Raw genomic sequence first — 12,299 nt, forward strand, 5'->3', positions numbered from 1 at the left:
GGCAGAATTGCAGACACTTTCAAATTCAACCCTATTTCACGGCTTTTTTTCAACAGTGACCTGTACTTGTTAAGCAATTCTGCCGGTCTCCTACTCTTGATATCGTTAGTGCCCACGTGTACAACTATATCACCTTTTGTGCCCTTAAAAGATGATATCTGCTCTAGAACGTCATCAACCTTTGCCCCCGGCAGACATACCCTGGTCCTGTTCCACCTATCCTTTTTACAAAGCATGTTCCCCGTTTCCCTGACAATAGAGTCACCAACAACTACTAGTTCCTTTGGGACCAGCGCATTCTGCCTTGGGGGTTGCCGCTGTGTTTCACGATGACCAAGTGCAAGCTCTGCCGTTGATGTGGGCAGCTGAGAGCTTGATGGGCCCCTCAATTTAGTTCCTTCGAGGGCATCCACCCTGTCCTTTAAGCTCTCATATAGGCCCATAAGAACGCTGAGTTGTTGCCTGATTTCGATACACTCCTTGCATCGTGCACACACAAAGACATCCCCCATGGCAATTATGAGAGGATCCTTGGATTCAGGAGAAGTTCCTATGGACTGGAGATGTGCAAATGCATCGCCAATTCACAAGGGGGGAATGACAAGGTCACATGAGTAATTTAAGATCTGTTAGCTTAACGTCTGTTCCAGGAGAAAATAATGGAGTCCCTGGTTAAAGAAGTATTGGAGGACCATCTAGATAGGAATGTAATTATACTGCTGTCACAGCATGGATTTGTTAAGTGGTAGGCTTGTCTACCTAATCTAATTGGATACTGTGATTCAACAACCAAGGAACTGCATGCAAAAAATTATTTTGATATCGTATATTTGGTCCTTAGAAAGACTTTTGATACTGTTGTAAACAAAAGACTGCTGTATAAACTGGAGCAATATGGCATTAAGGGCAAGTTATTGCTGTGAATAAAGGGATGTTTGAGTGAGAGAAGACAGAGTGGTTATCAATGGGCTTGTGGTGTACTCCCACTCTTCAAGAGTTAATTGTGCGTAAAAGCTTTCAAATATTGCAAAGTAAACGTCTGTGTTAACAGTTGTCTCAAAGAAGGTGGGCTCTACGATCTGCTGTGCTGATATGGCACACCATACTCCGATTATTTCGTCATGAAGCGGTTCTTTGTGGAGTTGGGGTGGATTTTCAGTTGCCCAGTGTCTTGTGTTTTGAGAATTGATGTGTCCAGATAATGAAACCATCTGACATAAAATATTGAGTTGGATCAAGCGTTCCGTCAATGATGCTGTTGAGGAGCCACCTGCAATAATTTACACGTTTCGCTTTATCTGTCTCTTTTAATTCTTGCATGCACGTTACATGAAACGGCTTCAAATTTAGAGAGTGCAGTACGTATACACATATTTTCTGACTTACACTGACTTGCTGGGCTAATTTCCGGATACTCTTCCTGGGGTTTAATTTCATCCTCTCATGAATATTGTGCACTACAGTTGCCGTACGAAAAGATGGGGCTCTGTTCTTTTTTTGCATTGAGGACACTTCCTCCTTCATGCCACTTCTTCGTCAGTTGCTGTATACAGTGTTTTGCTGGTATCTCAGCAGTGGGGAACTGTTTCTCAAACATTTTTCTTGTTTCCTTAAATGTGCATATGCACATTTAAGGAAACCCGTACATGCATATGCCTCAACAATTGCAACTCTTTCTGGAACTGAATAAGGCATGATGCAGAAAAAACCTTACAAACACACAAAATCATACATGAGACACAAACTGTATTATGTCCAGCAAAACACTGTCTTCCAATGAGATTGACCTTGACGGGTGACGCATGCTATTAATCTATGAGGGGAAGATTTGTTTGTGCAGGTGGCTAGTCGCGTGTTGATTGGCTGCTGGTTCTTCCAAGCGTAGAGCAGCAGCCTAGTTTTTTGTGACTCAGCTGTGGGCTACTTTTTCATGACTCACCCTGTATATGTGAGATATGGTTAATTCTTTTCTTTTTCAATAAATTAATAATAATTATTTAAGCCTTATTTTATTTTTTAATCGGAAAAAAATTTGGGGCAGCAAATTTGATTTCACTTACTGGCAGCAGATAGGGTTGCAGCAGCCCTGCCGCTGTGTTGTGATGATGAAGTGCAAGCTCTGGCATTGATGTGGGCAGCTAACAGCTTGATGGGTCCCCCAATTTAAGTCCTTTAAGAGCATCTACCCTATCCTTCAAGCTCTCATAAAAGCCCATAACAACGCTAAGTTGGCGCCTAACTTCTTCACACTGCTTACATCGAACAAACAATCACCCCCTTCAGTTCTTCCCGAGCAAGAGCTCTCCTACTACTTTGTGCATGTTCCTTTGATTCTCTAGTCTTGGACATTACTTCCATTTAAATATGATTTAAATTAATAAAGTTAATAAATTTAATTGATTAATTTAATATTCTATACTTGACTATAAAATACTGCAGAAATACATATTCCCCTATATAGTTTTATGTTATACCTTAGCTATCAAATTCGAGATATACGTTATCAAGTTAAGCTGTACTGTAATGATCACAATGTTAAATTAGTTATCTCCTTACCTAAATACAAAAGATATATGCCCAAAAACATTTAAAACCTTCAAAATTCATATTTATTACAATTAAAACCCTACTATTCTTCCATGCTAATGATTACACTACGATATTCCAGCCAAAACACCAATATGATAAGCAGTAAGAGTAGCAAGTTGTAACTTATAAAGTCACTAGCTAAATTTGCTAGTGACTTTGCTAACAAAAATTATGCTAACAAATAATAAAAAATATGCTAACAAATGTTACTAAGCCTATTAATTCTATTTGTAAAACACAGATCAATACATTAACTAATCAAAAAATACAATAGATATTTTTTGATTAGTATATATCTGTTTTGATATAGTATATACAAAGGGTACTAGGAAAGTTTTGCAATATGACGCAACAATGAATCACAGGAAGCTGCTTGTTGCTGCATGTTGAGACATGTTCATACGTGCATAGTAGCCGCCGTGCCAAGTCGATGGGCTCAGTTATTCATTAGTAGTGAGAGTGTAAAGTGCTTGCGATGGCATCGTGGTCACGAAATGAGATAAGGACAGTTTTGCAGTATAATTTCGTGCGTGGTTTAACCATAGACCAGTGCTTAGAAGAAATGACTCTTGCACTAGATGATGATTGTCCACATCATACAACGATATTCAGGTGGTATAGAGAATTCCAAAGGGGAAATTTCACTCTGGAGGATTCTGAGAGGCCGGGAAGGCCACGAACGTCAGTTACAGAGGAAAACGTTACTGCTGTGAGGAAAATGCTTGACGAAAACAGGCGAGTGACCTACCAATAGATAGAGGATACTTTGGGCCTAAATGCACCAGCAATTCGTTCGATTCTGCAAGATCATTTGCACGTGAAGAAACTTTGTTCTCTCTGGGTGCCGCATCAACTGACTGAAGAGCAGATGACACGACGTGTGACTTGGTGCCGGGAGATGTTAAAAAAGTTTGATAAGGGACAATCTCGGTATGTGAACAACATCGTGACAGGTGACGAGACTTGGCTGTACTATTACGATCTGCCGACCAAGGCTCAAAACAAAGTTTGGGTCTTTGATGATGACGACACACCCGTAATTGTCAGAAAATCCCGATCTGTAAAGAAGAAAATGATAGCTGTATTTTTCAAATCGAGTGGAATTGTGGAACGTGTCATTTTGGACACGCAGAAGACAGTCACAGCTAAGTGGTATACTGAACAATGCCTGCCTAAAGTCATTGGATCTATGAAGAAACTGCGGCCAAAGTCAAGAATGGACACCTGGTACCTCCATCATGATAATGCTCCAGCTCACCGCGCCAAAGCCTGCACCGAATATTTGACCACGACAGGACTGAAACTTCTCGAGCACCCTCCCTACAGTCCAGACCTTGCTCCCTGCGACTTTCCACTGTTCCCGCATGTGAAAATGAAGCTAAAAGGGAGGCAGTTTTCCAGTGATGAGGACCTTCTACGGGCTTGGGACAACGAGTGTGCTTTACTCCCTAGTGAAACTTGGCAGAACTGGTTTAAAGATTGGTTTCGGAGGATGGAGAGGTGTATTGAATGTAGAGGAAATTACTTTGAAAAAATTAAATAAACAAAGCTGTATTGCAAAACTTTCCTACATTCAATATTACCCTTTGTACCCTTTGTATATTAGCATATATCCGTCGTATTTTTCAAAAAATACGACAGATATATGCAGAAAAGGTGATTAAACTGCAAAATACTTATCTGTCACAATTTAAACCTTACTATTCTTCTGATCTACAGGTTACACTTTAATATTCCTGCCAAAAACTCTCCACGATAATGGTAGGAGTAGTGCTTACAAAATTACTAGCTAAATTTTAAAAAATAAGCTAACGAATGGCACTAATCTATTTGTGAAACACAAATTAATTCGCTAACTAATCAAAAATTCTATAAAATTTCAATGAAAACTTATCAGCTTGCAGCAGCTACAGAAGTCTACATCTTCACCAAATGACACCTGGCAGCCAACTCAACTTACTTGTTAAGTAAGTCTTTTAATACTTGTTAAGTAAGTCTGATAATATTATTATCAACGTTGAACATATTGATTCATACTATCTAGTTAAGTAAGTCTGTAGATCTCCTACTCTTAATGTCATTAGTGCCAATGTGTACAACAGTATCACCCTTTGTGCCCTTAAAAGATGATATCTGCTCTGCAACGTCATCAACTTTTGTCCCTGGCAGACATACCTTGGTCCTATTCCACCTATCCTTTTCGCACAATATATTTCCTGTCTCCCTGACAAGTGAAATAATTGCCCCTATAGCCTCAAATTGTTATTCATTGATGTAAAATGATTATGGATTTTATTGGTTAGAAATAAATTAAAGAAAAACTATTTGGACATATTTATTTACAAATAACAAAAAAAATATTCTCCAGGCCATATGACTGCCTTTTCATAGTAACCAGTGTTTGAAATTAAATTATGTAATAAGATGTTTTTATAATTAAAAATTTTAAATAATAAATATGTTTAAATAATTATCTATTTATCATCTAATGATATTGTGTAATAAGATAGTAAATACATACCAGCTGCAAACAAATACAGTTGTGATACTAATAGATATTAGTATTTTGTTAGTCCACCAACAAAATACTAATATCTATTAGTATTTTGTAACCTTGTAACAAAGGTAACTTTTGTCAAAATTTTGTTACAAAAGTAAAGGTTACCTTTGTTACCTTGACCTTTGTTAAGGCTTTGAAATTCTTATTTTTATTACCACCTAAATTGGAACATGTGGGCAAAGGGGAGGGATAGAGGGGATTTGTCTTTTCAGACATTTTTCTCCAAGAATGATTGGACAAAATGTGCAGTCATTGCTCTCCTCTCAACTCCCGCAGAATTAAATTAGAATCAATTTTAGAAATTATATATATTCTTGTGTAAATTTGTAAACTCCTGGAGAAGTTAGCCATTACTCATATACTGCCTTTCCAACATTGGAATTAAAGTGTAAGCTATGTAAGCAGTTATCTTTTGAGCATTGCATCCACTTTGAGACTGGTAAAGAAATAATTTTAGCTGAAAATACCATGTACTTTTAAGGTGGGGCCTTAAAAAAGAAAGACCTTGTACCTATTTGCTGTAGCTAAAATATATGGTTAAAGTCTGCTTTGTCAATAAGAAAATTACAAAAAAATACTTGTTTTATCTGAATTACAGGTTATGCTAAATTGAAAACAGAAAGGCACGTTCAGTTACATTATGCTAATGATTTTCCATTTCTTCAAGCACTGTGCCACTCATATAAATTTGCCTCCATAATTGTAAACAATGAAATTGTGATAGCATGTGCAGAGTTACATTAATAGTGGTTAAAATTAATAAGAGATGTGCATTTCCAAAAACATATTCAAGAAAAATTACATTACTGCTGGTGCTATTTAAAACACACGCCATAGAAAAATGTCATATTTACATGTATTTTTTCTGTGGTAACTAGAATATTTCCAGTATTTAATACATACTATTAAACTGCTGATACAGACTTCTTTTTATAGATTTTAACTGGTCAGACATGAACAGTTATGGCCTAAATGCTGTAAGAAATATACAGTAATGGCATGATTGTAATTTGTAAATACATATTTATGTAGAGATTTTTTTAACTGTAATAATGTTTTAAAAAATATCACAGAAAGAAATTGTGTTCTGTATTTTTAGTATTAGAAATTGAGCTGAGAGAGTATTTTATTTGATAGTTTTCAATCATTAAAATATCTTGGTTCTTTTCCACAGTTATTTATTAAAATATTATGGAAATAAATTCACACTGAATATTCTTAATAATGGCAGGTAAATTTCTTCAATGTTGGATTCCTTCGTCTCTTTCGGGCAGCACGTTTGATAAAATTGCTCAGACAAGGTTATACAATTCGAATACTATTATGGACATTCATCCAATCCTTCAAGGTTAGTTTAATTGTAGTAATTTTTCTATGTGTAATTTTGGGAAATATATTTATATTTAATATTTTGGTAAATATATTTTGGGAAATATATTTAAATATTTCAGACAAAAGACAGCATTTTCCATTCAGATTTTTATCTAATATTTTAAGTTATAGATTTTTAATTTCTTGCTAAGATGCTATAATTTCTTGCATGTGTGTGCCTGCGTGCATGCACATGCACGCAGGCACACACATGCGCACGCGCGTGCACACATAATTCGAGTAGTTGTGGAATTATTTTGATTTTAAAATTGTTTAGTGCAAATGCATTATTACTGCATAGTTTAATTTTAAGATATGCATCATTATTATAACACCTTATGTGGTGAAATTATTTGAGTTGCCTGCAAAATTAAATTAGAACCAGTTTAAGAAATTGAAACTTCTTACCTAAGAAGTTTCAATTTCTTAAATTGAAATTCCTTTTATACTTCAAATAAATAACAACTCCCCATTATAGAAATACTGCTATTACTTATTCTCAGCTTTGTACCACCACTGTCACCGCCCAGACAGCACCATTTCAAAGCTATTTCATTATAACGTCATATTTTGAAGGATTTCATGATATGAGATGTTATCATAATAATGATTAATGTACAATTGTTCAGTTTGCTGTAAAATTCATCTGTGTACTTATGTTATCATTTGTACTAAACGATGTGATAGTTTAACGCTTTCTGTCCTAAAATTTTATTAGTTTAAGAAGCACACATTTTGGCATTTCTCATATTGCATGAATTAATTGCATCCAAGTTTTAAATTTTGCCAAGTTGCCAGTGGGAGGCCAAACAGCTTTGAAATAGTGCCATCTGGTGGTATCACTCAACTGATAATCAGCAGACTTCTGTAATGGGGAAGTTGCCTTCCTCTTATACTTTTAAGTATAAGAGAAAGGCAACTTGTGAAGGATTTCACAGATGATGCTTAAAGAACAAACTTTGGTTTTGTTTTTAAACCCAACATGCAGTAATAATGCATTTGCACTAAACAGTGTTATAGGTTGAATTTTTTCATAGTTTGAGGCATTCTGCCTCAAAATTTTATTTTATTAATATTAATAAAATTTTATTTTATTTTTATTAATATTGATTTCAAGGAAAGACACTTTTTGCAATTGTTAAGTATGAGGGGCTGCTGATAAGTTCTTGGCATGTAATTGAAAGTTTATTCAACATATTTGCCTTTTAGCTCAACACACTTTCTACAGTGATGTTCTAGCATTAGTAAACATCTCAAATAGAAAAGTAAAGACTACTCCCCAAGCTTCTGTTGCTTGTACAGTGTAATCATTTGATGCAAATTTGATACTCTTTAAATGATTTTTTGAGATTTGGGAAGGGGTGGTAGTCTGAGAGTGCAAGATGTAGAGTGTGTGTGGGGGGGGGGATGAAGAAGCTGGGAGCCAAATTCAGCCAATTTGGCATGAGTTTGATATTCTGTGTGTGACAGCACATTATCCTGCAAAACAGCACTCCTAAGGTGAACTTTCCACCACATTTGGCCTTCATTAGCATTAGTAGAGGCATATGATGCAAGAAAGCAAGCTTATACAGCATCAGCCAAAAAAAAGAAGAAAAAAAAAAAAACACTTCCACTTCACCCCTCCGTTCGTTCGAAATACCTGTCCAGCTGAGCCTTAAATTTATTTAGGCTATCAACTTTCACAACAAGGGATGGAAGTCTGTTCCAATAACCAACCAACTACCCGCTGGCTAAAGGCAAATTTCTGCACATCTATCCTACATCCGTCTTTCCTCAATCTGAATTTATGCCCTCTGAGATGATTATTCTGAGCAAGCGGAAGAATCCCATCGGCATTGAGCATGGTCAAACCATTCAAGGCTTAACAACCCTACTAACCTTTGTATCATCTGCAAATTTGGACATTAAGCTTGATATACAATCATCAATACTATTTATAAATACAGAAAAAATAATGGACCCAACACTGAACCCTGGGGGACTCCACCAATAACATTAGTCCATGATGAGCAGTGTCCATTGATTACCACTCTCTGTCTTCTCCCTCCTCAACCACCCCTTTATCCATAGCAGCAATTTGCCTCCAATGCCACACTACTTCAATTTGTGCAGCAGTCTTCCATGTGCAAAAGTATCAAAAGCCTTTCCAAGATCCAAGTATTTAATATCAAAGTTATTCCCTGCATCCAGTTCTTTTGTGACTGCATCATAGTATCCAATCAAATTGGTCAGGCAAGGCTTTCCTTTAACAAAACCATGCTGTGTCCGAGCTATAACTGAAGTCTTGTCTAGATGATCCTGCAGTGCTTCTTTAACCAGTGCCTCCATTAATTTTCCTGGAACAGAAGTTAAACTCACAAGTCTATAATTACTTGTGTCAGCCTTTGATCCTCCTTTGTGAATTGTGAATTCATTTCCTGTTTGTTTGTCCAAAAGTGATAAATTGTGCTTAGCAGTTATCATTTTATTATTTCTAAGTAGTCAGTAAAAAAAGATCTTATTCTTGTTCCAAAAGAAATAAGCCATGACTTCCCCAGCAGACTTCTTTGTGGGGGGGTACACTGTTCCACCACTCCTTCAAGTGTTCTTTGGTCTCATTTTACGCTTTCCATAATGATTTTGCTCTTAAATTTTTTTTTCATTTTCATTTTATTCTTTCCATATGGATGAAATGTTTCATAATGAAACAACATATTACCTGAGTCACAATTTGCATTAAAAAAAAAAAAAAAAAAATTCAGCCACCTTGTTCAAAATGGTGAAGAATGGCAGTTGAAGACAGAACATGGTGTCATTTTTGATCAGCATTTAGACATTTAGGCAGAAATTTTCTGCCAGTCCAAAATGAACATGCCAAGAGTTTCAGCTATCCATTTAGCAGAAATTTATCTATCATACAATATCATTGTGTGAATAGCATCAACATTTTCAGGCAGTGTCACAGAAACTGGTCTTTCTGCCTTTTTGGTATTATCATCAGCATCAGAAAAACTCATTTTAATTTTGAAACCCAGCTCTTGATGGTTGAGTAGCATGGACACTGCCCTCCAACGTTGCCAGCATGTCAACATGAATTTCTTTCATTGCTTTCCACTGTAGAAACAGGCATTTAATTACTACTCTGCACTGCACTTATTTGAGAAATGTTATCACTGGTGTCTCCCAGGATGCCTTGCTGGTTGCATTGCTCTTTTCAGTATTTATTAATGATATTAATGGAGGCATATCAGGCCAAATGCCTAAGTTTCAGTTGTGTTAGAAGTGACATTTTGGGTTGAAATCCTTTTGTCTTTTGTTGTTATATATTAAACAGTCCATTTATAGGTTTCATAAACCTGTAAATGGACTGTTTAATGTAAAACACATGCTCTTTCATAATTTCACACCCATTTGTCAAAAAAAAAGTAGAAAGTGGGTAATAAATTATCAGCACTCCCTCATAAATTTATTAAACAGGTACATGAAAGCTAAGTAAACACCGCAATACAAACACGTAACATCATTTTGACACTGTCATTAGGCCTTTTGGAATATGTACGAATGAAGGCATTTAATACTGAAGCAAAACAGAGCTACCTAAGTTAAATTACAAAAGATACAGTTATAATAAGGATGCATTATAAAAATACTGAAATTGATAATAAGCAAAGAAGAGGTTATTGACAAAACACATGATGAAAGTGATCAGCTGCATGTAACAGAAAGAACCACAGGCAATGCCTTCCTGCTTAAAACAAAGAGGAAAAATTACATAGCAGATTTAAACTAGCCTGCAAGAAAACCACGAAGGAGGTTAGCAAGCTATGGTAGATGATGTAAATTCTCTGGTGAAGAATGCAAAAATAAACAGAAAATACTTTTTTAGTTATGTAAACAGTAGAAGAAATAGGGTTAAATCACATTGGTCCACTAGATGTGAAGGGATTAACTGTTGATGAACCTGCTCAAGTTGCTGAAAAACTCTTATAGGTATCTTTGTCTAAATTCACAAAAGAAGAATTTTTAAGGAGGGGATTCCAGAAGTGAAAAATTCTAACAAAGAGCTTATTGATTTTGTGATAACTGAGAGGAAAATGGAAGAGAAATTGTTGAAACTAAATGTAAAAAAGGAATCTCAGGTAGATGAGATCTGTCCAATTATATTAATACATTGACAGAATGCTGAAAACTTAGTGTGTGGCTGAAAAATTTTTTGATTGAGTTTTTTTTATGAAAGCAGAATTTTTATGAATTATAAATGTTTATAAACTATATTTTTGGTTATTTTTGACCTTTGACCCAATTTTTTGAATGTACCACTGGTGGCACATGATGGCTCCAATGATTTTTTATTGGGCCATCATGCACCACCGGTCGCCTCTGAAAAAACTCCACAATATGCGACATAATATGTTCTTTTTTTAGATATCTAATTGAAAAGAAGTCAAAATGAGTTCAAGGGCAAGAGAAATTATTTCTTTACTTCAAAGAGATTCCTCTGATCAGGTTGCTTCATCGCATTCAGGCACAACATATTATTATTTTATTATTATTAGCCATATGGTGCAAGGAAGCCTGAGGCTTATGCTGCACCAGCCAAAAAAAATTCCCAAGAGAGAGAGAGAGAGAGAGAGAGAGAGAGAGAGAGAGAGAGTTAGAAGTAGAAGGGAATCACCAAGAAAGAGAAGAATGATGATATCCAGCTCAGGACCCTGGGTGTGCCAAGCCCATACTCACCAGATGTGAGCCCCTGGGTTTGAAATCTCCAGCTGTTATATCTTACAACAAAACTGAAAAGAGGGTCGATGTCTCAGACCAAATGTCATCTTATTATACCACCCTTAGAAAAAATATCAAATGGTACAAAAAAGTTTTCTTTGAAATAGCTCTTGGCACATATGCCATGAATACTTGGGTAATATATAATAACTTCGGTGAAAACACCAAGAAATTGGATATGCTACAGCTTCAACAAAAAATAAGAGGTTTATTGGATAGTGAAAATGAAAATATAGAGGCTGAAGATAATGCTGAAATTGAATAAACCTGACCACTTGCAAGGAAGAGGCCAAGAAGTAGAGTAGTATTACCATACTCAATTTGTACATTTAATGAAGATTGTCCAGGAAAGCTGACTGTGACAACAGTGTTTGAGTGAAAAACATAAGTAATATCTATTAGTTTTGAGCTGACAACTAAGGTTTTTATTATATCGATTAGCTTTGGCCTTATTATTTAGAATTTATTTTTTTTCGAAAATAAAAAATATTTTTTCATTTTTTTTGTATCGTTGGCATTCTATTAAAACCTCATGTTGAAAATGACTACTTTTCAGGAGAGCAAAAAACAGTTTATTAGTATTTTTTAGTATTCTTTGAAAAGATGGCGTTTGGATTCCCATGTAGGTTTCAAGTATAGTTTGGTCATATCTGCATGGCAGTAATGAGACTCCAATTTTGGAGTCATGAGATTCCAACTTCAGTCAGGAATCTATCAAGTAATGTTTTCATTCATTGTCAGCATCTCTCTTCTTATTAGTTTCTTTTGCCTTGTCACAAGGAGCAGTTGGTGTTCCATTCATACTTTTCAACACCCAGTCCTGAACTGAAAATTCTCCTACAAAAATAGCCAGGAACATTAGCTTGCAAACTCGTAATAGTTCGACGTTATTCTTCTCGAGATGGTATTGAAAAACATTACATTTACGAGATGACACTTGCTCACGATAACTTTTTCTTCTAGTACCAAGGGCACTGCTTTTGACAAGTGAAGCTATGTACACTTTTCGCTGGTTCCA

At 35.8% G+C, this 12,299-nt stretch overlaps 1 protein-coding gene across 1 annotated transcript in view; it reads left to right on the top strand.

Annotated features, from left to right (window-relative positions):
- The window catches only part of LOC150080869 (voltage-dependent calcium channel type A subunit alpha-1-like), a 1,489,217-nt gene that overhangs the window by 1,088,474 nt on the left and 388,444 nt on the right, over nt 1-12,299 (top strand). Inside the window, exon 32 of the mRNA XM_090381686.1 lies at nt 6,381-6,497. Within this exon, the coding sequence (XP_090237812.1) occupies nt 6,381-6,497 (117 nt within the window). The remainder of the gene's footprint in view (nt 1-6,380; nt 6,498-12,299) is intronic.

This window comes from Mastigoproctus giganteus, chromosome 9, assembly GCF_048544385.1.
Source record: "Mastigoproctus giganteus isolate SK-2022 chromosome 9, ASM4854438v1, whole genome shotgun sequence".
NCBI lineage: Eukaryota > Metazoa > Arthropoda > Arachnida > Uropygi > Thelyphonidae > Mastigoproctus > Mastigoproctus giganteus.